The sequence below is a fragment of the Lepisma saccharinum genome, chromosome 26, assembly GCF_977018435.1.
Source record: "Lepisma saccharinum chromosome 26, izLepSacc3.1, whole genome shotgun sequence".
Classification (NCBI taxonomy): domain Eukaryota; kingdom Metazoa; phylum Arthropoda; class Insecta; order Zygentoma; family Lepismatidae; genus Lepisma; species Lepisma saccharinum.
Window position 1 is genome coordinate 28,477,169 of NC_139254.1, and position 27,747 is coordinate 28,504,915.

A 27,747-nucleotide genomic window follows, 5' to 3' on the forward strand; every position below is an offset into this window, starting at 1 on the left:
TCTGTTGTATTTTTGTGAAACTGTGAATACATTTTTGAAAATGTGTAACAAATTTTGGTTTTTGAACTTCCATTAATCCAACATGCCAGAAGTTTCGGGGGGGGGGGTTGAACCCTAAACCCCCGTCTCTAAATACAGCCATGAGGGGAGTGGATCTTTTTGAGCTAGGAATGGCAGAGAAAGAAACAGGTGCATTGATTGATTGATTGATTGAGTTAGTTTATTTTACTTCGCGTTTTGTGCCTCTTGGCTAATTTGCGAAGATGGGGATGAGTGATGAAATGATGAAATTGATGAATGGACATTCACAAACAACCAAGCCTGACCGGGATTCGAACCTGGGACCCTTGGCGTCGCAGCGCGATGTGCTAACCACTCGGCCACAGGGTCGGGCAGGAACAGGTGCAAGTGGAGTTGATGCCACCAGATGCCAAGTACCTTGACTGGTATGTGAACAGTTTATTTAATTGAAACCCTTGAAGCCAAGCTGACTCCTTGTTTGATTACTTATTTGTTGTAATAATATAAAAATTTGAAGTCTTACATTATGCACCAGAAATATGAATAAAACACATGTAAGCCTTCATATTATTTTATTACAATTAATGATAATTTATTGCATGTAATTTGTTTGCGATAGCAAATTACCAGCAGAAAATAATTGTAAAAGTAACTTACTGTTACTTTTCAAATACCATGTAACTGTAATGTTACTTTTAAAAAGTAAGTTCCCAAACACTGTTGATTAAAAGTTGACAATACTACCACTTCACCATCGAAGAGACACTTAAATGGTTCAACAAGGTGACAATGGAGCAGATGACTGATACTTGTGTAAATTCTAAGCTAGGGATAGATTCTTTACATGTCACCCTGCTTTGAGCACTGTAAGTAACAATATCATCAAAATGTAGTCAACAGAACACAAATACCTTACAATACAATTCAATAATTTACTGTATTTTAGTAGCATATTATGGACCAATTTCATTGGAAAAAAACTTGTCTGTAAATTGATATTTGAATATTTATTTCATCTCATGAACAGGTCTGCTCACGGCATCCAACGCACAGTTGGGGACCGGAAACGGGTACCTTCCATTTATGCCAGACATTGGATTCTTCGGGCTGAAAGATCAACATGCAGGTGTCATCAAGATGCTAGAGGCAGAGTGTGATGGATCTCTGAAGAAGGAAGGAGCATATCTTGTGCAGGTAAGTTTTCAGACTTTCTGGGCTGTGAAAGTAAATTTAATAACATTATTTTCACAACTGCAGTTTCGATAATGCAAAACTTTAATTTCAGGGGAGGGTACAGGGTTAAGAAGTGAAAAGGTTCTTAGTAAAATCCACTCTAACACAAGAGGACCACCTTTTTCTTAGGCTAATTATATGACGTTGAAGTTAAGGATGAATGATGAATTAGTGAAATTATTGAGAGATCAACCATGCAGAAGCATTCATGTTTTACTGTTCAAATATCACCAACATTGTACCATGCACCTTTTAATAACATTAAATAGTAATAATGTTCAAAATTAAAATAATTACATTAAATAAAATTAATACTAAATACAATACATAAATTAATAATATATTATTATTACACAAATAAGTAAGAAGACTGTATAAGAGCATATTCATTATGTAGCTTACCTGTAATTAAGATCGGAATATTTTACATAAAATCAAGTGCCCTAGCAATGAAATTAATGTCAAATAGATGAATAATTGAATATTTATCGAATAACAAAAATGATGTTACTTTAAGTTGGAGAAAAGTAAGTTTCTGATTAATATTTTATGCATATTGAGTAGTAGCATGGACGTCTGCAGGTTTTTTTCCAGGGAGGGGCAAGGAAGGCATTTTCTTTCCAGCAAGGCAAACAAGCCACAATTTCCCCAATAATAGTGCTGTTCCCTCAAAAAACATTGCTTAAATTTAAATTTATCATGTTTGTGCATTAATTAACACATATTATTGTGGATGAAATGAAATTATATGTGTGAAATATATAACTTTTGGTTTACTTTCATTTTTCAGGGAGGGGGGCATGGCCACCCCTTGCCCCCCTTCCGGGCGCACGTGAGTAGTAGTGTACATAAATCTTCTTTTTAATGTCATTTAAAGCCCTATGATCCCAATATAATCCTTGCTTTCTAAGAAGTTTAAAGGAAATTAATAACCATCGATTATGCTACAAATGCTAATATTTTTCATTACTTAATTTTAGTACCTCCTAAGTCTTTTGGGGGGGAGGGGTCCACACCTCTGGACCCCCTTAAATACGTCCTTCCTGTCCTTCAAAGCCGTATGATCCCAATCCTTGTCCACAGGGACGTCGTTAGAGGGGGGCACGCAGGGGCACTGGCCCCGGCAAATGTCTACGTGGCCCCGGGAAACTGTTCTGTATTTGCTGGAAATTTTACTTGGATGACAAATATTGCAAAATAATTCTTCAGTAAATTTTGCTTGCAGTTTGAAACACTTCTTCAATTTTCAGCAGCACGAACCAAAGAAAGGCATTTCTTTCTTATTTCCCTATTTCTTGCTTCTTGAACACGAACAGATGTGTTGAGAGGGGATGCAAGTTAATGGTTTTGTTGTCCGCCCCAGTCAGGGAAGTCTGAGACCTGTTGAAAATGCACTTTTCCTCCCTGCTGCACACCAGATCCAGGATTCCCCCAAAAGCCGCACTTAATCTTCATCTGGCCCTGCACTGGCTCCACGTGCGGCGAAAGGACGACACAAACAGGAAGATTTAGCTACGGGTGGCTAGAACTTTCTGCGCTAATTATTTTATGGTTCAGAAAATATATCCCCATGCGTTTCAAATTCCAAGAACAGAATTCTATTGCTTGTCCCTTTTTCGGCGGGGGAATGAATGACATAGCGGTTCTTCTCACATGCGCTCAACCCTCCTGCAAATGACCTGCCCTGCAAGGAGAGAAAGGCCACTTTCTGAAAATTCGGAGAAACGTCGAAGCGGTCGGTTCATCTGTTGATTTGGTGGACAGTTGATATCTGTCAGAGAGTTTGAAGTAGGATTTGTTGTCCGAGCGGTGGTAAATTTCTATAAACTCGAGAAGATATCATCGCGAAGTATTTGTGATCTCGTTTTCCTACATCGCGAGTAAAATGTCGAATGAGAAGCTGCCAGATTGTCTTCCTCTGGAAACAATGGATCAGGATCGACTGATCAACCAAATATCCAACATATTGGCATTCTAAAAGAGATTCTAACTACCACACAATATCCTGGGTTCGACTCCCAGGGTTGTTGATCTCATGTATAATGAAGAATAAACCACGTTTCAATTAAGGAAGGAAACTAGGTATGTAGCAATTGTTTTTACAGCCCTCTGCATGCTCTATAATTATTATGTTACAAAATTTGTATATATATTTCTGGCTTTCTGTAATTTTTCTTCATTTAGCCTCTACCTGCAAATGCGGAAGATGTGCTTAGGTGGCAAGGCTGGCTACACATAGAAATATAATTAAATCCTAGTCAAACAGCGAATAATACTTAAAATATGATCATGAGTTATGGAGAAGCAAATAACTTATCAAGCATTTTCTGTTTCTATTTGTTATACAGTGGTTAACAAGGTGCACTACGATGCCAGGTGTCCTGGGATCGAATCCCGGACTGCGCGTGTGTGTTCTTTATGATGGTCCTCTCATCAATTTCACATCACTCATTGTTATCTTCATCTTCACGATTAGCCAAAAAGTGTCAGAAAATCGAAGTAAAATAAACCAAATCAATCATTTATATATTTCTATATTTCGCCGCTTTTCTACCTCTTGGGTTAAATGCGACGATGAGGATGAGTGATGAGCCGAAGGAATGGCGATGGGACAGACATGATACAACCATACCTGTCCAATGTCCGAACCTTGGACCTCTGGTTTCGTAGCGTGTTACACTCAGTGGAATTCTTAGAAAGAAAAACTGTAAAAGTATGGTGAAAAGAAGCAAAGTTGTACGATGCATAAAACGCCATGTTTAGTTCTTCCAAAACCTTCCTATTATCGAGTTCGTCTTTTAAGTCCACTGTATGCACAGTAAGGCTAATCGGGGATCCAAACCACTATGTGCCTCCACCAGGTATCGAACTCGGGACCCCTTGATTGCAAGGCAGCGACGCTACCACTACGCCATCGAGGAGGTCGACAAAAACTTACAATTAGTCAGTAAAATTAATATTGAGGGACAAGGCCTGCGAAGAGTTCTTTCATTCGGTTGCGCGTGGTCATCACATCGAGTCCCATAGTTTCGAGAGCAGAATTTGCTTCCATATCGCTTTCAAGTACTTCCCAAATTGTTCTCACGATGTTGGAACAGCACAGAAATTTTGGAACTAATACAAGCAGGCACATACCCAGGGAAGGGGCTCGGGGGCTGCAGTCCTTTCCCGAAATCCTACAAATATCTGATTTTAATAATGTGTAGTAGTAATTACATTTACTTCATTAACAGGATTAAACATCTTGTATATGATAAGTTGCAATATACCAAGAAATTCATCTTGAGCGCATTTACTACTCCCCTAACCTTTTCGTCTTTAGATGGTGGCTGCCGATAAGGGATAAGCCCCCTTCCGAAATCAAATTCTGGCTACCTGCCTGACCACCAGGGATCGAACCTTGAACCTTTCGATTGGTTGATTAATTGAACTGGTGTTTTAAGTCCACTTTATGCACAGTAAGGCTAATCGGGACTGGACCTACAGTTTAAAGTGAGATCCGAACAACTATGTGCCTCCATCGGGAATCGAACCCGGGCAGGTTGTTGAACCTGCCGAACCAAAGACGAGAGCGTAATTATTTGAGCGTGTGGGAACTTTATTTTATCCAGTGCCATCATGTATATTCAGTTTTCCACACACAAATAAGATTAATCTTAAGAAATTAGACGTGTGCATATAATTTCTTATCGTCACCATTTCCCAAGTGAACAATCAGATGCCATAGAAGACTCGGGCCCGCCTTTGAACTAAGATATACCGGATTCGATTCCGGTATGAACTATATACATGAGATGCCTAGCTTGAACTCATTACGCACACATTTCATATTTGCACTGTTGCCAATACTTGTAAACCTGGTTCCAGCACTTTATATCTAAAACCACGGAAAAGGGTTTTATCTACTTCTCAATGTTTTCCAGCAAATTTACAAATCTAAAGACTAATAACATTGTTCTTGGTCTATAAGACATTAAGCTAGTGAGTTCTTCTGCATTTAGTTTCCAGAATAATGGCTGGGTATTTTGCGAGAGTATATCCGTAGACTGTTGGGGGCTACAGAAGAAAATGATGTTCCTTTCCAATTTATTGATTGATTGAGTTGGTGTTTTAATTCCACTTTATGCAGAGTAAGGCTAATCGGAACTGGTTCTACAGTGTAAAGTGGGATCCGAACCATTATGAGCATCCACCGGGTATCGAACCCGGAACTCCTTGATTACAAGGCGACGATGTTACCATGCGCCACCGAAGAGGCCCTCGATCCTTTTCTTTCCAAGACTATATATATTAGATGTAATTAGATGTATTCCCTGAAAGGGGTTAAAGTAGAGACAATTTGCAATAAATTTGACCATATGATACCCCGTCCGAAAATTAGTAGTTTTCGAGATAATCGAATTTCAATTGTTGTTTTTTTAAAAATTACAATTTTCCACATAAAAAGATGAATTGAGAAAAAAACTGCTCATTGTATGGAACTTATTTTAGCGTTTTATGATAGCTAACAAATAAGTGGTTCGTTGAAAAAAAGAGTTTTTCCCAAATAACAATCACATGTAAGTAACGGGTGGGTCTAAACTTACAAGTGATGATAAAAAAATGCACTCTTAGTTTACTTGGCAACGTATTAATAACAAAAATGGTATGACACGAAGCGTACAAATTACTTAAATTACTTCCTTGGGTCATCTGCTATCCAACAAGGTACAAATGTTGCTAACATTCACATTTGTGTACAAGAAATAATACTTCATTCATCTTCATGTGAATGGAATCAATGAACAATGCAATTAAAGAACATCACACGTCTTGATCAAAGTGGGCACCTCCGTTACGAATGCAGGCACGCAGGTTTTTACGAACATTTGGTCTCTTAACTCGTGATGTGATTGTGTCCTTGATATGTTGACGAGCTGTTAAGATCCTCTCCCTGAGCTCTTCTTGCGAGTTTACCGGTGTTTTGTCATGTGGCTCCAAATGTAAAAGTCGCAAGGCTTCAAATCGGGGGATCGAGCCGGCCAGGGAATTGAGCCGCCTCGGCCAATCCATTTCTTTGGGTAATTTTCATCCAGCCACAGTTGCACGCCCAGGCAGAAGTATGGATGGGCGTAATCAACAATCATTTGATCGAGCCATTTTTCCTGCCCCAAATCTTAAATGTCATCACTTATGAACATTTTTTGAGGAACGGGATGGCAATGTTGTTGGAGGATGTGCCTCTAGCTACAATACGTGACATGATTTATCAGCATGATGACTGCCCAGCTCGATCCACCGATCGATTTGACGCCTTGCAACGTTTACATTTGAAGCCACATGACAAGACACCGGTAAACTCGCAAGAAGAGCTCAGGGAGAGTATCTCAACAGCTGGTCAACACATCAAGGACACCATCACATCACGAGTTACGAGACCAAATATCCGTAAAAACTTGCGTGCCTGCATTCGTAACGGAGGTGCCCACTTTGATCAAGACGTGTGATGTTCTTTAATTGCATTGTTCATTGATTCCATTCACATGAAGATGAATGAAGTATTATTTCTTGTACACAAATGTGAATGTTAGCAACATTTGTACCTTGTTGGATAGCAGATGACACAAGGAAGTAATTTAAGTAATTTGTACGCTTCGTGTCATACCATTTTTGTTATTAATACGTTGACAAGTAAACTAAGAGTGCATTTTTTATCATCACTTGTAAGTTTAGACCCACCCGTTACTTACATGTGATTGTTATTTGGCAAAAACTTTTTTTTTCAACGAACCACTTATTTGTTAGCTATCAGAAAACCCTGAAATAAGTTCCATACAATGAGCAGTTTTTTTTCTCAATTCATGTTTTTATGTGGAAAATTGTCATTTTTTAAAAAACAATTGAAATGCGATTATCTCGAAAACTACTAATTTTCGGATGGGGTATCATATGGTCAAATTTATTGCAAATTGTCTCTACTTTAATCCCTTTCAGGGAATACATCTAATTACCAGTCACCCTGTATACATATAAATATATATGTATGTATACACCATAGGCATATATGGTGTATAAATAGTTCGTTAATTTATAATAGTTTGATAGAAAAAAATATACGTTTGGGCCCCCAAAACTGATCAATCTAGCTACGTCCCTGCTTGTCCAATAAGTTCAGAGGAAATTATACAACAAATGTTAAACGAGTATATTTTCATTATATTTAAATTTTGTACTTGATAAATCTTTCGGGCGAAGGGGGTGGAGAGTCGACCCTTTTGACCCCCCTTAATACGTCTTTGGGCTGAGCCGATATCACTCTTACCGATTCCCACCGATGCTCATACTGATGCTTTAAAACTGTAGTAATTATGTTGTTAAAAATATATTTTAATATTAGTGTACAAGTATTCCACTCTAATATCATTATATGCATCAATTTACCAAGATTTTTGCTTAAACATATTTGAGAATTACATCAAAATATTAAATTACATGTTATGTTATCTCAAAATTCAGTTTTTGACACAAAACCGGTTCAAAATTAATAAAAGAAACTTGAATTTGCATAATTTACAGGATAATTACACTCCACGAAGTGTTGCACGGCATTTTTGTGGACTCCGTGAACAACCAAAATTCCGGAAAAGTATTGGCAAATAAATTCCAACCTATTCTTTCTGATACTGGTGCCACTCGTATCAGCCAATACCGATACATCGGCATCTCTATCACCTCAGCCCTAAGGAAAACAATGCATTTCTATTGATATCTCATTCTTATTAACATTCATATAAATTCTGCTTCTATTATCATGATATTAAAATGGAAGAAAATATTTGTAATACTGTATTTGAATTTGAATTTTTATTTTCTTCCGTAGACCCTTTGACTAACAGGGCATGGAAAACGTCAAGATTCAAAATGGTGTTTAGTTATTACATCATTGTAACAAACAAAAAGAAAAAGCATTGTGTAGTACATTGGTATTACATCATTACACCAAAGTAAAAACAGAAAAATACATCATTCCACTATATTACAATAAAAATAAGAACACATTGGCATTGCACCATTAAAAAAAAGAATAAAAATAGGAAACATAATATTCCAGTACATCGACATTGCATCATTAAAATAAGAGTATAATTAAAAAAGGAAAAAAAATGCTTATTGGAATCCTGGAATTTCAAGCAGGGAGGCTGTCTAGCTACACTATCATGAGATTTACTTGTGAAATGTATAATGATTGAGCATGTTTCTAAGTTATATTGTCTTGTTTTATGAATTCTGCAAGACTGTAGAGAGCTCTGTCCTTGTCAAATAGTTTTTTATTGTTTGTATTTGTTTATTTTTGGGAGTTGCCTGTTATATCTCATGAGGTAGCTGGTTGTAGGATATTTTCCCTGCGTTCATTGGTGATTGTTTTGAGGTATTTTTAGTCATACTTGTAGTATTTATAATAAACGTTATAATAATAATAATAATAATAATAATGACAATAATCTTTATTCATCCATTGACCCATTTCATATATACTTGTAATATATATGTATATATAGTACATGCATGATTTTTTTAAATTAGAGATACATTATTCCATCTATGACATTATTGAATTTCATTGTATACTTGATACTTGTACCCATTCTAATTTATAGTTCAAAAATGTCATACAGAGCTCTGTCTGTGAGGCATATTTTGATTAGCTGCATTTTTTTCTTTAAGGAGTGATATTTTTTATCCAAGAGGGATAAAAAATATGTGGAACTTTAAAACTGAAGAATGTGGTTATCTGTCTGTCAGAGTTAATCTTTTAGTCTGGATATGGAAGTTTTGTCTTTGTCTTGTATTATGTCCATGAATTTCTTTGTTTCTAACTTGTGTTTTGTCATTAAGTACATAGATTATAGATTTATAAGCATACAGCGAGTATAAAGTCATAATTTTGTTTTTGCAAAAGGCAGTTCTGAATGTGGATATGGATGGTATTTTACATATAAATCTAACAGCCTTTTTCTGTAGTGTAAACACTCTTTTTGTATGTACGTGAGCTGCTCCTCCCCAAGCTGTAATACAGTATTCTAAGTGAGGATAAATAAGACCATAATATATATCATACTAGCTGATTATCCGGCATTGCCCAGGTATTTATTTCTCCCAATCTTCTACTAGACAGGAAAATAATGAATTGTAACTATAATGTAAAATGTAACTAATTTTATTTACTGGTATTGAAAAGTATTAGTACAGTATACAAATTATAAAGTAAAATCTTTTACAAATTCACTAAAACATTAATTTAACTCAAAACTTGATTATAAACAACATTTTAAGTTTCACCTCCTGGAGGAAGAATAAATAAATTGAATGGCATTGTGAGTGTCACTATTCATGTTAGCAATCCTGAAAGCTATAGATTCCACACTAATATCGGTCGTTTTCGATATCATTTACATGTCACCCCCTTCCCACCCCCACCCCTAGGGGTGTCAGGGGTGTCTTACCCCCACAGTATTTCTTTTCAATTGTAAGTCATATGTGTACTAAGTCTGGTTGAAATTACTCCAGGCGTTCGAGAGCTTGGTCATTTTTGACATTTTACTTTTCACTCCCTCTCACCCCCATGCCGATAGGTGGAGAACTTGGAATTGAATGGTATTGGGAGTGTCACTATTCTTGTTAGTGACCCCGAAAACTATGGATTCCACAATAATATTGGCCATTTTCGATTATTTTTACATGTCACCCCATTCCCACCCCCACCCCTAGGGGTGCCAGGGGTGTCTTACCACCATAGTATTTCTTTCCAGATTGTAAGTCATATGTGTACCAAGTTTGGTTGAAAATGCTCCAGGCTTTCGAGAGTTATGCCGGAACAAACGTACATACATACATCCATTTTTATATACACCCGCCGCAAAATGACTTCAGACCTCATGTGAAATCTGCTGTAGTAAGCAGTCTATCACTTTGTAGCCTTGTATATAGTGTTGTTTTCTTTCGAACACGGAATTGTTTCTGCATGAACGTATCTGGGAACAGTGTATTAATGCTGATAAGCGAGTTCATTTCATTTCGTATTGTTAGTTGACACAGGAAGGTTGACTTTCTGCTGTAGTGTGTGTGATAAATTGCTGTGTTTTCGTGTGGTGCACTTTGTGTTGGATATTTTCCTACTGTATTTGTGTTGGATATTTGACTACTGTACAGGGAAAGTACTGTAGTAGTGTGTGAATGGCAAAGTGAAAACGTCCCGATAAAGACGATATGTAAACAAATAGGTCATGCAAAATCAACCATAATGAAGGTACTGGCAGCTGCCAGAGGACTGCCTCTGACTGTCATTTCAAAGCACAAATTCGGTGGTGGAAATCAAAGAGAAACAACCAAATCTACAGACGCTCTCCTAATGGGAGAAATAAAGAAAAACCCTTGACTGACAGGGTCAGAACTTAAAGAAATGCACCCGAGTCTGCTGGAAAACGTTAGTGTTTGCACAATCCAGCACCGTTTACAGAAAGACTTGGATTTGCCGTGTCATACTGCTGCTAAGAGGCCACTACTCACTGCCCGCATGAAGAAGACCGTCTTGCTTTTGCAAAGAAATATGCACACTAGACACCAGCACAGTGGAGGAAAGTCATGTTTTCCGATGAAAGCTCATTCCAACTGTTCCGAATGGGAGCTGCTAAGGTTCGACGTCCATCATCTTCAGATCGATACGACCCAAAGTATATGGTTCCGACTGTTAGGCACTCCCAGTCTATAATGGTGTGGGGGTGTTTTTCAGGTGAAAAGGGTAGGGCAGGTTTATATTTCCTACTGCAAAATGTGACGATGAACGCAGACCGATATATCATCGTTCTTAAAGACCATTTAGTGGATATGCTTCAGATCCACGAGTGTGATCTTTTCATGCATGATAAATCTCCTTGTCACACGGCTAAGAAGGTAAGGAAATGGCCTGAGGAACAACAGATAAAGATGTTAGAGTGGCCTCGATAGCCTCGATCTCAACCCAATTGAAAATTGTTGGCATCGTGAGATTCAGAACCTACAGACCCTCTAAACAGAACTGAAGGAAAGTGGTGCATTGACACGGACTTTAATTACTTCCAAAGTCTTAGTGATTCCATGCCCAAGCGCATCCAAATAGTTCTCAAAAGTAAAGGCAACATGACTCCGTACTAATGTATGCATTTTTCCTGTATCTAATAGCTTAATAATAGCTTTTTACATGAAATTTTTGTATTTTTTTGTGCTTTTGATATGAGGTCTGAAGTCATTTTGCGGCGGGGGTATATAGATTAATTTCCTTGATATTATATTGTGAAAGGATTTTCAATAGATAAAGATTTTTGGTGAGTTTATGAGAAATGTAGTCAGTATGACATGCCCAATTTAATTTATCATCGATGATCAATCCTAGAAATTTTACATGGTTAGCATAGTCTAGTTCATTTTCATCTAAGTAAACCATCAAGTTACCAAAGTTCTTCTTGTTGCCAGGTTTAAAAATCATGAAATTTGTTTTTTGATGGTTTACTAAATGTAAGTGTAAATTAGTGTTTAAGTACTGGGTTATTTGATTAATTGAGATGTAAGTTTGGCTTTCTAATTGTTCTTTTGTTTTTCACTGTGTTTTGTTTGCAATCTAGTGTTTGGGTTATCATTCACAAGAGTGTTATTGAATATTGTTGCAATGGTTTCTGGGTCTCTTACCTCAGTTCCGTTTATGGCTAGTGAGATATTTTCTTTATCTTTATTTTTATTTTCCCTCTTTGTTTAGTATATCCCATATATTTATTTATTTATTTATTTACTCAGAGTTTCAGATACAGTCTTATGATTTTAGATGTATTGCTATTACTTTTTATTTTTTTGCGATAAATGGTGAGCTTTCTCAGATTTAACTAATTTTCCATATTCTTTTTTCTTACTATTATACAGGTCATTATACATTTTTTCTTTGGTAGCTATGAATTTGTCATGGATGCTTTTTAGTTCAAAATTTGATGCAGAATTTTGTTTGAGACACAAACTTTGTTTATTTAATTTAAATATATATATTTGTTTTTAATAGGACATGCAACATGTAGGTAATATACAAGTATGTTTATTAAATTTTCCCAATTTTTTTTGTAGTATCTGATTGGTACACTTCTGTCCATTCTTCTTTTTTTAGAAGATAAGATAGATATCTGATATGTTCTTCATTAATATTTCTACATTCTATTGCATATATCATAAACCATATTCAAGAATTAGAGAAGTAAAATGAATTTGTCAAAATGGTACTGTCCTTTGTTTTCACAAAAAAACTTTACAGTATAACATCAATGGTCTCATTGATGGTGTAGTGGTAATACTGTTTCCTTGTGTTTCCTAATGTCTTATAGGTGTATAGGGAGTATATTGTCATTATTTGTTTCTCCCTGAAAAAATCTTTGCAAGATGCCTTGTAGTTTAGTTTGTACATAATTCTAAGTGCTCTCTTTTGAAGTCTCAGTATTCTGACAGTATTATTATGAGATGCTCCACAAAATGTTATTATGCTATATTCAATACATGGATAAATTAGCCCATAATATATGCATTTGTTAATTTCTGCCACTTGTTTTAGCAGGTATAAGTTAGATGATAGTTTACTGCAAATGTTATTTATTTGTTCTTCCCATGTTAATTTTTGATCTAGTGTTATGCACAAAAACTTCACTGAAGAAGTTTCAATGTACGTATTGTCTATACCCTGTCACAGCTAACTGTAGAACATGGCCGCTAATATCGGCAGAGGAGGAAGAGGAAAATCGAGTGGTGAAAGTGCAGCGTTGCCAACCATATGGTCCTGACCATACATGTACAGATGTACGGTCCAGACCTTAGTCCGTACCCTAAATGCACAGCTTGTGAAAATTTGCTCTTGCAGTTTTATCCCTAATATTTCCCTAAAAAAATCTTAAACCAATCGTACAGACCTGGAGACAAAAATACGGTCCATTTGCCATATGCGTTCGGTATTTTCCTTTTCAAAAGTTTGCAACGCTGAAGGAAATGGGGAGGAATTCGGGAAAACTCCCGTCGCCCATTACACAATCCTGTTTCTCTCACTGTTCATTGGTGGGGCCATCTCGCATCACTACTTGCACAGAGACTTGTTCCTGTTCATCTGGTCTACAGTTAGCTGGTATGGATAATATGCATAGTGTTTGTGACTCAAAATTCATGTTTCAGATTGTACTAAAAACCATAAATTTTGTTTTATTGTGGTTTATTATTAATCCATGTGAAGTTATGTATTGTGCTAGTTGATTTATGGTGATGAAAGTGTTTACTTCAAGCGTTCTACGGTTGATACATCTGGCAACCATATCTGTGTCACCAGTTCTGTGACAAAAGTGATGACAAACTTTGTTTTAAGTTCATCTTATACTCAGATAGGCTAATCAGAATTGAATCTAGAGTTATTGAATTGTAGAGTTATAAAATAGGATCTGAATGAACCACTGTCAGTATGCCTTCAGTAGGAATTGAACCTGGGCCCCCTGCCTTAATCACAAGGAAACAGTATTACCACTACACCATCAATGAGACCATTGATGTTACTACTGTAAAGGTTTTTTTGTGAAAACATAGGACAGTACCATTTTCACAAATTCATTTTACATCCCTAATTATTGAATTTGGTTTATGATATTTGATTAGGAATGACACTTGTCTCTAAGCAGCGTGTTCAGATACCTTGCAAAAATGCAAGCTAAAATTTAGTATATTCAACTTTCTTATACATTACATTTCAAGAAATTCATGAATATCAGCAAGCTCAGTTCTGGATATGGTTCTTGTCTTTTGAGAGCTACTGTCCTCTCATCTTCAGGAATTGAAGCTCAGAAACATATCCAGAACTAACTTTGCTGCTATCTCAAGAAAATGTCTTCATATCTGAGAAATCTTGAAGAATTATTGCATCACATGTTCAGAGTTATGATAGTTTTAAAATGGCCTCTTCTGCACTGCTGGTACATGGATTATATTCAAATAAGCTAATTTTTCTAGTCTCTGGTGGACTCTCTTGTTAGTTTTCCTAAAGGACAGGAAGGTTACCTCAGAGAATATTGAATAAAACACCAGTTTTATTTTATTTTTATTCTTTCTAGGTGCTGTGTTTCCTGAAATGTGAAAGTTAGTATGAAATAAATAAAAAGTTTTATGGAGGTAGGTAAGGTAAGGCTAATCGGGACTGAGCCTACAGTTTAGAGTGGAATCCAAACCACTATGTGCCTCCACCGAGGTAAGGCTATGTTCGCATGGCATGAGGCATATGTAGGGATGTTGGGGTAAAATTCCACACATATCAATCTGTGCCATGGAGCTGATGTGATCAGCACCACTCTCCAGCCACCTTTACCCCCAGATACCCATTTTAGCTGAGGTTGGTTGAGCCCCAGAGCAGCTTTATGTGGGGATAAGGTGGAAACATTTATTGCAGTAGAGAGTAAAATCTTTTCTATTTATGCCTTTAATCGTTGAAATACAAACTATTGTTAAACAACATCTTTCTGAGCTATATTTATGGCCACAAGTAATGAGTTTTCTCTATAATTCCAGAAAGCCATAAACGGCACTGGAGAGTGCTTTCTACACTTAATCACATCTCACCAGGAAGAATTGTCTTCAGTGTTAGGTCTAGATGCTACTTTTGATGACATTCATAGGACAGTTTGTGGGTTAGTATTAATTTAAATGTAGTATATTTATGTAAACAATTACGTGATTCTTACATCAGTAGTGTGCCAGTTGATATATTTGAGCTTTGTGCATACTCAAATAATTTTACTTCTTATGGTGTGGTGATTAGATCTTAGATGTATATTGCACATGTTCTTCATGAGCTCACTCCTAATACAGGATGATTATAAAGTCACTATACATTTCCTCATAAGCATGAGTTATTACACAATATAAATATGTACTGAAATCGTCCAATCACAATAGGACACATAATGAATATAACTGAATGTGATCACCCTGCAGGTTTAGGCACAGCCACCAGCAGTCCATCATGGTCCAAAAACGCCCTCTCGATATAATCCTAGCAACTGCAGCTATATGTGAGATGTTGTGGATCTTCACCTCGTACACTTTAGATTTGATAAACCTCCAGACAAAAAAGGTATAAGGTGGTTGAGTGAGCTCATAGTCATGGCGATGCATGACAAATTCAAATTTAACCAGCTGAAGTCATAATAATCTTTATTTATCCATTGACCTATTATTTCATGGGTGTGGATATCATCAGATACATGAAAACCTAAATATAAACTATAGTATACAGTGTAAGAAAATGAAAGATCTTTACATAATGTACATTTCTCCAAGGGTTACCTGCTGCTCTGAAATATTTCACAAAGCCCAGAAGTTGTGAACGTGGCAACAAAGGTGTTGAGCACAAGCAGAGAGTAGCCAACTGGACTACAGGTCCCTTTACTAGTAGCAAAAGATTTACAGTCATGCTTATAAAATGGTCAGAAACTACATTAGACCATTTTAATAGAGAACAAAACTGGAAACTTAAGTATGGGGAATAATGGTAGAGAAGATATCTGATTCTCCTTATTGAAATTGGAAACAGGGAAACTTTTATGAGTTTGGAAACTGCGCTCGGTAGGAAATCGTTGTCAGATATGAACACAGAGAGGCATTACTATGAATAATTTAGGCAAAATATATTGAACAATGTTTTGCAAACAACTGTGCAATATGCAAGAAATAATATTTCTCAGAAGGTGCAACAAAAATGTTAGAAAGTGGTAGCCTGCACAATCAACTATACATTTCAAGAAACTTGCTTCAGATGATGTTATAGAGCGGTTGGTAAAGTGCTAATGTGTTAGTTTCTTTTTTCCAAGGAATAATATATCGCTGGTTAAAATCCATACCCCTGCAGTTTTGTTTTCACTTTTTTTCTTTTAAATATCGCAGTGGTATCAGTGAAATTTCCAGCAGTGAAGGTTCATTTTCAATTTTCTTTGCATTATCATATTCAAACAGTGAGGTTTATTGTAATGCAATGAAAATTCATGTTAATTTATAGATCAGGAAAGAAAGAATAGCCCACTTGAAGTTCATACATGCAACACATTCGAGTTATGGAAAATCTAGAATAAAGTAATCATAGACGTCTGGAAAGTAGGGGGGGGGGGGGGCAAAGGGAATGGACACAGCCTCACCCTTGAAAATGAATGTCCAATTAAAAATTATATATTTCACACATAATTTAATTTCAGTCACAGTATTTTATGTTAATTATTATAAATGCATTGAAGAAACATTATAATTTCATACTGAAGAAATAGTGTTATTTGATGGGGCATCACAATAAGGGGGAAACTATGCCTCCTTTGCCCCCCCCCTGTAAAAAATACCTTGCTTTCCTCTCCCTGGAAAAAATCCTCTAGACGTCCATGAAATCAATGTAAAAAATAAATTTCAGTTGCTTTTTTTAAAGCAACAATAACTATAACTGAGTTACTTTTTGAGGAAAATAACTGTAAGTGTAACCTAGTTACTTTGAAAAAGTAACTTTTGTGAGGCTGTGGTTAAATGGGTGCAATGACATTTTTATAAGTGGAAGGGGAAAGTCTACTGAAAATGCATTTTGGATGCCATCATGATTAGGAAAATGGAGCAAAATAATTATAATGACTTATTTTCTCAATAAAAATTATGTTCAAAGATGGGGGAGGGGTATTGTAAAGCCACTGACAAAATGTATGTTTAATTCTCGAATACATAGTCTGTGGAAGTACATGGTGGCTGTTTTTTTCACTAATACTTGCAACAAGTGAAAGCACTAAAAAAATAGAGTAATTCTAAATTTTAAGTTATCTGATTTTCTCTGCAGATCCATAAAATATAAAAAGAAATGCATGGAGAGGAAACATCAAATTTGTTTTAGCACTGTTTAATTTAAACGATACAAAATCTTGCATTTTTCTTTTCTGTGATTGTTGGTAATGTTTTTGCTTAAATACACTTAGTATATTTCATGAAGAGAAGTAGGATGCCACTTGATTTGTGTGCTTCAAGTTTTGAAACTCATTTTGGCCTTAAACTCACAGCAGCTTTCTCTCTGATAGAATTCTCCAGTGATATGGATAGCGTAAATAAATATCATATGAAACAGATTCATAGTCTACTAGATTGGCAAAGAATAGAGGAACCTGAAACTGTAGAATACAATACACAGCTGTGATGAACTGAACACTCACTCCATTTGTCTATACAATTCAGAAATTCCATTTTTCTATTTTGTTAGGGGAACAAGTAAAATATTAGGCAATGAACTTTTAGTTCTGCCAAGGCAAAAGGGAAACTGTTTACATGCATCTGAGATGGTGAAGAATTTGTCTATTTTAACTGTTAGAACCTAATGCTTGAGAATTTACAGTCATCCTTTTACCAAATATGGCAGAAACAAACTGTGTGGAGACAAAATTTAATATTACTTTCTTATTCCGTAGTATTCTTAATCCTGAACGTTTAAGGCTGCAGCAACACAAGCCTTCCACCTGTCCCTATCCAGGGCAAGATCAATCCAATCTTTTCCATCCTTACTGATTTCTTTTAGGTCCATTTCAACATTATCCCTCCATCTTTGTCTTGGTCTTCCTATAGATCTCTTACCATCAGGTTTCCAAACAAGAATCCTGTACACTCTTCTTTCCTCTCTCATTTGTTTCACATGGCCTGCTCACCTAAGTCCTCTTGATTAAAATGTTCTAATAATATCTGGACATGAGTACATATTATGTAGTTTTACATTATGTAACCTTCTCCACTCACCTATCTCCAATATTCAATATTGTTTATCTATATCCCAACTGTGAAGAAATTGTTAAATTTGTGGGGTAAGGAACATCTACCTTGTATCTATTGATAGTCTAGTACTGATTAAACCAGTAGGAGCCATGGAGGTCTAGTCGATAAGGTATCTGACTGCCATGAGGGAAAGCCGGGTTCGATTTCCAGAGTGGGTGATCTAAGTTTGGAATTTTTGCGGCCTTGTCTCCACATAAAAGTGGCTCCCGGGCTCACCCAGACTCAAATCATTGGGTTCCTGGGTGGTGGTGGTGAGGGGGAGGGGGGGGGGGGTGAAGGTGGCTGGAGCATTTTGTTTATCACATCACCTCCAAAATGGCCAATATCGAGAATGTGTGTGGCTCTACCCTCACATGCCATAAATATGCCTATGTGCATGGGGATCTTTACCTTTACCTTACTAAATAAATTTTGAATGATATAAATCAAGCATCTATCAATGCTAAGGATTACTATACATTAGATTACTTTCACAGGATTTTTACTCCAACATCCATGGATAGAAATGGAAATGCATTGGTCAATTGTCATCACTTTAGCATTGTGTTGCAGTGACAGTGATTGCTTTTTTTTCCAGAGAAAATATATATAATATATATATATATATATTCTGCAATTGGCTGTACCCTGTCTTCATTGTTATAGGTATTTTCTACTCTTACGACAGCTGGTCCTAGTTCTGGCAAGGGAAGGGGGAAGTGGGGATTACGCCGCAGACCAACCAAACAACAACTGTGGCGCTGAGAGTTACGACGTGGACGGAACAAGTACTACGTGAACTTCATTCTACTAGCTGCTGCATTTCTTATCGTGCTGGATTGGTCGCTTGCTTGCTTCCCACTTCCCTTGCCAGCATTAGGAGCAGCTGCCGTAACAGTAGAAAATACCTTTACACACCCACGCACACTTAAATATATTTCTCTGTTCTTTTTAGTTTGTCTCCAGAATTTCTAAAGTGCATGAAAGGAGCTACAAAAGTGCTGAGAGACTGCATGACATTTGATGATGCAACCAAGGAAACAGCAGACAAATCAATGGAGATGACTGTGAAATATGTGTGTTCCTGGAAAGGAAAGATCCGTCTGAGTAAGGATGACAAACATTTCTTTACTTTTTTTTTTAATTAACACTCTTTTTTAAACACTGTCATGCTGAGTAGCTATGTGTGAATTTGTCATAATTTATTTCGAATCAAGTCTTTGTGTTAACCCTGAGAGAAGAAAGACAATATATTATAAAAAGCACACAATACTAGAAATATTCTTACTTATGGGCACTAACTGTGAGGAGAAGTTGTAAGGTATCTTATGTTTGGTGGTGGATATTTGATATGCTTTACCATTGAATTTAGCCTGAGATAATCTTGAAATGCTATACGTTTGTAGGAGTTCTCCAGAACTTTTCCAAATATATACCCTCAATTTACAGCATTCTTGAGACTTGAGAGGGATTGAGAATATTAAAAAATAAGCGTGCATTTATAACATCTTAATTTTACAATTATTTATTAAAACTTGTAGAATATAATGAAAAAATAACACAAATGTTTAATTTATGTTAAATTTCAAAATTGGTAATGTGCATTGTATATATCAATAGTAATCCATGTCACACAGATAAATAGGAAAGCTATGATCATAGCTATTTATTATTTGATTTATTATTATTATTATGCTGTATCAAATTAATATTGTTTCTGATTTAACTTCATATGTAATCACAAAATGGTATGTAGACTTGTATTAAATTGTGTTCTTTTCCCATTAAGATAAATGAACCACATTTCTGGCAATAACTATACCATTGAAGCATTTTGATACACAATTACTTCAAATTGTGACTTAATTTCTGGTGGGGGAGTGGGACATTTCAGTACTATATATATATCACTAAACTGTAGAAACTTTCAGCTTTTTCATTGTTATAACAATGACCTATAACACAACAGACCTCGAGGGTCAGGACCTACCTACCTCCTGTTAGTTCACTCTCACATTCCCCAGCAAAGGTGGGCGATCATTCAATCAGTTAAGGGGTAGTCAGCTCGCCTAATTGGGAAAGCATTTTGAATTAAGTATACATGTCCTCAGTATTCGTGAAAGTTCAAGTTGAATATATTTCCACATTGTTATTGTGTGTATGATCAGGAATTTTATTTATTGTTTGACTGACTTGAAATTTGACTGTTGGGTTAATCTCTCAGGACACTTGAATCCACAAGACAATAGGTAATAATAATTAACAAATAAAAAATGAAAACGAAAACAACAAGCCACAAAAAAGATGATGGCAATATAGATGCCATCATACACTGCTAAGCTCCCTCGGGGCACAACACATCTCCACATAAAGTGTAAGCTTATATGAAGGCTATAATATGTACTATTAAAGAGTATTGATAATTTTGTTCACACTGAAGAAGAAAATATAGTGAAGTATCTAAAAAATTAAATGAACCATAATGGTCCATATGAGATGGAATGGCAAGGTTCCAGATTTTCACAAGCCGAAATGCCATTCTAGTCCATTTCGAGCCCTGTTTCCATTGTGTTTAAAATATTGTCCTAAGGACTGTATCAATCAATCTTAAAAATACACCCCACTGCCCTTTTGAAATTACATAATAAAATTGTTGTACTATTTCAATTTTATGATCCTTGTTACCATTTCAGATGATGCTATTGAAGAGCTTATGGAGTCTCCAATAAATATATACTGCCTCCAGTTAAGACTCCAGGATGCCATGCACCTTTGTTATGATATATTAGACATTGAATCTGGGAAATACAGATTCTTCGCTTTGAATGATGCAGAAGCATGCTGGTTAGTATTCAACTGTGTTAAATATTATAATTTTATTTCTTATGAGATACAAAAGTAGTTTTCCATAGAAAAATAAGTGAAAAATGCAGTAGCATTACCAGGTATTAAAGTTCCCGTACTCAAAGCCATCTAGAGTGCTTGGTATAGAGGCTATGAGGAAGCAAATGCTGATAAAAAAAAACAACAATAGTACAATTTTTTTCCACCAGGTGGAAATGTTCTGAAATTTGGTGCACAGTGAACAACATTCCAGGAAAAGCTTCACGGGATCAAACTTTATTATACTTCCAAAGGATCATTCACACAGACTGCATGGACATTGAACACTACTGAACTGACATAAACCAAAAATTAAGTTTTGCATGTGGACCAGAGGCGTGGCATGCATGTAACCGGTGTTACCGCAGGTAACAGCAAAATGTAAAGAAATTAAAAAGTTTTTTTTTTCTCAATAAAATAACAACATTGTTAAATAAGGTAACCGACAGTGTTGCAGTTGAGTGTACATTTTTTCTGCAGCCGACAAAAGCGAAGAGACAGGCCGTTCCACTACCCTCAAGAGGCAACAAGAGGAAAGGGCACCCACCAATGCAAGGGAACAGCAGGGAAAGTCTTGGAGGCATGTGTGCTAGGGGGTTATTCATATGCCTGTTTAGGGGCCCTGTTGCCGCTGCGGCATACCGGATCAGCAAGTGTTATCACATTGGATTTCCAGAAAAGAGCTAAATCCCACCTAAAATGGGGATACTATTTCTCTGAAACAACAAGAGCTAGACTGAAAAGCCAAAGCTGACTTTAACTACAACTGAGACCGTTTAGTAATAGACAAAAAGATAAGTACTTGATGCGATTCGTGATTTGGACAAACCTTGCTCCAAAAAACTAAGTTGGCAACAGTAGTACGTACATCTGGACTTCCTCCCACCACTGGAGGAGGGGAATTCTGTCGTCTGCTCAATGCAGAAATGTCAAACTGACCCAAATGTGTGGTTCTTCTTCCCCTTTCCACCTCTTTGCAAAGAAACGGATATGGTTCACAAGGCTCGATACTATTTACTGACGGTAACTCTCTCATGAGTGGTAGTTCTTTCTAGGAGTGATTGTGGCTAAATAAATCATTGAGCGGATTGCAAAAAAAAAAAAAAAAAAAAAAAAAAAAAAAAAAAAAAAAAAAAAAAATCCAGATCAAAGGCATGATTTTTTTGGGGGGGATGGTAGGGTGGAGATGATAACGTCTGATGGCCCGTAACACCTTTGAAAAAGTCACACCATGCCACTGTTGGGGATTTATGGTAGTTGTTAATTCCATGGCACACTTTCACCTGTGGTGAAAATTTGATTTTTTTTTTTTTTTTAAATTAATATTCACTTCCTCAAGGTCTCCATGGCCTCTGTAGCAAGTTTCACTGCAATCCGTTGCTTGAAACAGACTCCAGAGGGGTCTGAGAAGGGGAACTTTAAATTGTGACCACTGGACACATCTCCTATGACTGAACACAAATTTAAAAGGAGTTTTCATTGTAAATGAATATTAGCTTTCTTCTTCTTCTTCTTATCTTTGTATGTATGCCTTAGGATTTAAAGTAGATTAATGTGATTCAGAAACTGTAATGAACAATTTGGAGAATTTAAAAAAAAAAAATCACCTCAGATTATTATTGTGATTAGAATGGCACAGAGATAATATTTTAATGTGCAAAGTTAATATTGCATTTGAATCAACCTGATTAAGGTAGCAAAACCTTGATAAGAGTTCAGTTGGGGAAAGTAAAACTACATTCCATCTCACTGATTTTACAAACTCTGTATTGATGTGTACAAACAGGATGGGCTCAGACCACCCAAAAATCCCATCCCTGCATACATTTAGTGTAATTTTAGTTGTAATTATATACATGTCATACCTCTGATGAGGTAATGGAATTCATATTTACTTTATGTAAAGGCCAGCCTCACATCTAGTATCATCGCTGATTGTATGGGATCTCCTCACAAACAAGGCTATATTTGAAGTGACACTGCCCCTTCCCATTATTTTCTATCAGAAAGTTTGTTTTAAATACACTCTATGCACAGAAAGACCTACTAATTATTTATGTAGTTATGTATTTGATTTAGATTTAATTTTTGTTATTTGGCGAATTGCGGTGATGAGGATAAGCGATGATATGATGAAATTGATGAAGATATACTCACAAAGAACACCCATGGCCAGGCTGGGGTTTGATTACGGGATCACTAGCATTATAGTACACTGTGAAAGCTACTTCACCATGGTGATTCGGAGTGGTTATAAGGGACAAAAAGTCTAATGAAATCAATAATGGTCTCCTGGTAGTAATTACTTGGAGAAACTGAAGGAAGCTACAGACGGATAGATTAGTATGAAAAGTCACACTTGGACATAAGTTTATGCAACCCTGAATTTTCACATGTTTTGAATCACACAACGGCATTTTTATTCACTTACAAAATCTTTTCTGGAACACATTTTTAATCTCCGAAAATACAAATAAGGGGAAGATAATATATGGTTGTGGTTCTAATTCTAATTGTAATAATAGGCAGGATCTGTATGTTAAAATCAATAATGATTAATAGAAATTGGGTTCTATGAAGTGCCACTTTTTGAAAAACCAAATTTTGATATACATAGTTGCCGACATCTGTAGTGGAATGGTTTTCATCCTGAGCAGTGTGTAATTTGTGAGTATTCCTTCATCAATTTCACCATATCATCACTCATTCTCCTCGTTATGATAAACAAAAATGGCAGAAAAGTGAAGTAAACTAAACAAAATCAACAACAACAATGGTACACATATTTGGCATTGAAGTCTTGGGAGCCACATTCACTGATATTATTGACCTTAACCATATGGAAAAGCATAACACACCATTATTTCAATGATATTCAGGAAGATAGCTTGAAATAAAAATAAGATATGTGAATGAAAATACCTGGATGGCATTCAGATAGAACAACTTTGCCATCCCAAATTTGTGTGCCATGACACACAAAATTGTGCTTTTCTTGATTTGTTTGTTCTTCAAATTTGCATTGACTGTCTGGATTTTGTACACCAACTAGACAAAGATTCAATGATGAATTTACTTTTGCTTCATAAGCGAACACTGACTTTTCTGTTGTGCTAGTTCTACATTTGCAGTGCATGAGGAATTTAAGAAATAAAACAAAGTTATCTTGTCTTATGAAAACTCAAGAATTATGAGAATCAGACATTAGTTGTGGATAAAAAATAAAGTATGCCACTAAGTAACAAAGTCTACAGGATATACCAATGACAAATGGGATATTTTTCTTTTAGGAAATGATGTGGAAAATATGGATCAACATCAAAGAATGATTTGGATTGATTTGTTGTTTTAAGTCCACTTTATGCACAGTAAGGCTAATCGGGACTGGACCTACAGTTTAAAGTGGGATCCGAACCACTTGTGCCTCCACCGGGTATCGAACCCGGGACCCCTTGATTACAAGGCGACGACACTACCACTGCGCCATCGGGGAGGCCCACATCAAAGAATGATTATCATGATTATAATTAATGACAATGTTATCCTTTATTACTTTCACATTTCCATATCATATTGTTTGTTTGAGTTCGTTTATAAGTCTGCTTTATGCCTGCAAAGACTAATTGGGATTGGACTCACAGTTTAAAGTTGGATCCAAATCTCTATGTGCCTCCATTGTGTATCTAGCCTGGGACCTATTGATTACAATTTTTTCACACCATTATTATATAGGGTGATTCAAAAGTCTCTTGTCGTTTTGATCAAAAAGCATTTTAATGACAAAATTGACAGTACTGCTGAAAACTACTCTAGAACAGAAGACAAACTCAGTACATTTCAATGTGGTGCCCTGTAAGTTTAGGCATAACACCCTCCTCTCTTGTGTAGACCAGAACATATGCTCCAACATAGCTGGCATGAACTCCCCTGTTGCTACAGATATTTGCTGTGTCAGTTGTTCTATGGTGTTGATCTTTACTTGGCACACCCTAGACTTAATGAAAGTTTGATTGAGTTGGTGTTTTAAATTCACTTTATGCACAGTAAGGCTAATCGGGACTGGACCAACAGTTTAAAGTGTGATCCGAACCTCTATGAGCCTCCACAGGGTATCGAACCCAGGACCCCTTGATTACAAGGCAAAGACGCTACCACTGCACCATCAGGGCTTAATGAAAGCCCAGGCAAAAAAGTCTAGGGGAGTCTGGTCTGAGAGCGAGGTGCCCAAAGTCTTGGTGAGTCATGGCCGATCCACCTTTCAGAGAAGGTGTCAGCGAGGTAAATGATTCTGGCAAAATGGACTGGTGCACCATCTTGCTGGAAAACAACAGTGTCTTTTATTGCATCCTGAAAACCATGCATTAGTGATATAAGGAAAATATCAAGAGACCCTGTACTTAAATTAATGTGCAAAAATTATAATAACCCTTATGCACCATTGTAAGCGAAGCTTTTGAAAGGTAAAAGGTAAGGCAAAATTTTTATCGTGAAGTGTATGTTGCATGACTGCTCACTTAAAAAACTCGGGGAACGAATTGTTGCTTTAATTAAATGTTAGAATATATATAATAAAAACCAACTTCTGACTCGATTTCTGGATTTTACATACAATATTTAGTGCTTTCTTGTCTTTTGATTATTCTGCTGGAATGGTGTTTAAATTAAATTTATTTGTGTTTTTGATTGGCAAGATAATCATCCTTTTTTCTCAAGAAATCAATGATATCAATTTACAGAGATTTAAATGACTGGTTTAACCCTCCTCCATTTTGATGGTCCAACCCTACTTCAAAATATAACATGCATTATTACCATTGCTGTAAATTATTTTCCTACAGTTCACATAAATGTTTATTTTTAGGGATGCGGTGAAGAGAGTAAGCTGTGTTACAGCAGAATTGAAAAAGTGTGATCTGCCCATGATCTACACTTTTGTTAAGGAAATTGCACAGCGATCATATGAAGCTAGTCCTTGTTCATCGGGTTCTTGCCACTCAGTATTACCCTTTATTCTGTTCCTTATGCTCCTTGCTATTATTATCAATCATATAATCAGGGATATATACCTACTTTAAATGCACTTCTAAAAATAAGCTTACTCACAACACAATAATGCAAACATATGTTCAAAATTATAAACTGCATTGTTTGAGTTGTGAATCTTATATTTATATTGTACCTCGTATCCTGTGATAACTGAAACATTATGTGCAAGGCATATGTACAGGTATCTTTGTACTGTGATAGTTATGATAAGATTAACAGTTTTAAGTACAAATTTATGCTTTATGGAAAGAATGTTTGGAGAAAGAGAGGAGGATATCATCAAATTTGTTCCTTCATACCAGGGGCAGATTTAAATGTCTGAAAACCTGGGGCAACCAACTAGGGAAAGAAAATTTCCTCCCATTTGAGAATACATATCCATCAGTTATTTGCAGTGCTAAGAACTCAATATTGAAATGAGGAAGCGTCAGTTGTACTATTGACATGTTATACCTTTGAAAAAAAAGAATTGGAGTCCTAGAACTGTAAATTATACCTATATAAAAGTGTATTCCTTTGAAAGAAAATTGGTCTATAACTTTTAATAAATATATCTTTTACTTTCTCACTTGTTACTGTAACAACACAGTTTGAATTGGCTTCTACTAGATAGACCACAATACTTAAAAATTTCTGTAATACTATTTCTGTAAAATAGATATCTGAAGTTCTCATCCCTTGCACAGCTTGTTGAATTCTAGATATATAATGTCTGTTAGCATTAAATATATCAATGGTAAGTACATGCTTACTTTCAATAAAAAAATATCCTGTAGAACGTATCATGCTCTATTTATGACTAGAGGCCACATTCCAATGTGTCATTTTTTCACTTTGCTCCCATTTTCGAATCAATTTCTCCTTTCAAGTAGTTGTGGTCAGTCTCCAACCATTCTCTTCTAAATCTGGGTCTGGCTCTGATGTATGAATGGAAAGAATGATAATCACACACTACACCTCTTAAAATTAACATGTGTGTTTCATCATGTACTGAAATACATGATACAATGTTCCTAGAATATGTGATAAATTACAAAAACCAATGATCTCATAAAAAAGTACAATCCATAAGTGATATTATTGTTGTTGTATTTTGTAAAGTATTTAAAGTGGTATTTTGTAAAATATTTAAAGTGGTATTTTGTAAAATATAAAGTGGTATTTTGTAAAGTGTTAATTAAGACATTATTGATGAAGAAGTTCAAATTAATGTATAGGTACTAATTGGTTGAAATTAGAATATAATTTTCGACGGTATGAATTAACACATAAAAGCTTGTTATTAAAATGATATTTTTTAAAAAATGTATTTCCATTTTGACACATAAAAATTTAGATATGTGAGTAATCAGTAAGTGAAAACAAACTTTTTCGACAATATTAGACAATAACTATTTTCAGAATGTTTGACGCATTTGATTGGACAGGCAGATATGTTATCAGTTATCGGTACAATTTTGCTATTGTAAGATTTCTATTTGTTAGAACATTGTATTTATCTTGAGAATAATAAATATTTTTTAAAAAAATGCAGTGGCAGCCATATTTCTACTTTTGACAGACCTTTATTGTGACTTATTTTTGTCCCTCAGTGATCTTAACATGTCTTACTACAGTGCATCACATATTAGAAAGCCAACCCAACTAGAAATTTTCAAACACCATGTGCTCTGTAATTATTCTGTTCGATCAATCTGGGATTTAATGTTCACAAAGATAGCTACAGGA

At 35.9% G+C, this 27,747-nt stretch overlaps 1 protein-coding gene across 1 annotated transcript; it reads left to right on the top strand.

Annotated features, from left to right (window-relative positions):
• The first annotated feature begins 140 nt into the window (after positions 1-140).
• On the top strand, positions 141-26,276 carry LOC145979609 (uncharacterized). The gene is made up of 6 exons (XM_083112574.1): positions 141-189; positions 1,049-1,215; positions 14,839-14,957; positions 19,046-19,197; positions 20,784-20,934; positions 25,835-26,276. Exons 1-6 carry the CDS (start codon positions 141-143, stop codon positions 26,046-26,048), a joined length of 852 nt encoding a protein of 283 aa, XP_082968700.1. The 3' UTR covers positions 26,049-26,276.
• Positions 26,277-27,747: the final 1,471 nt, after the last annotated feature.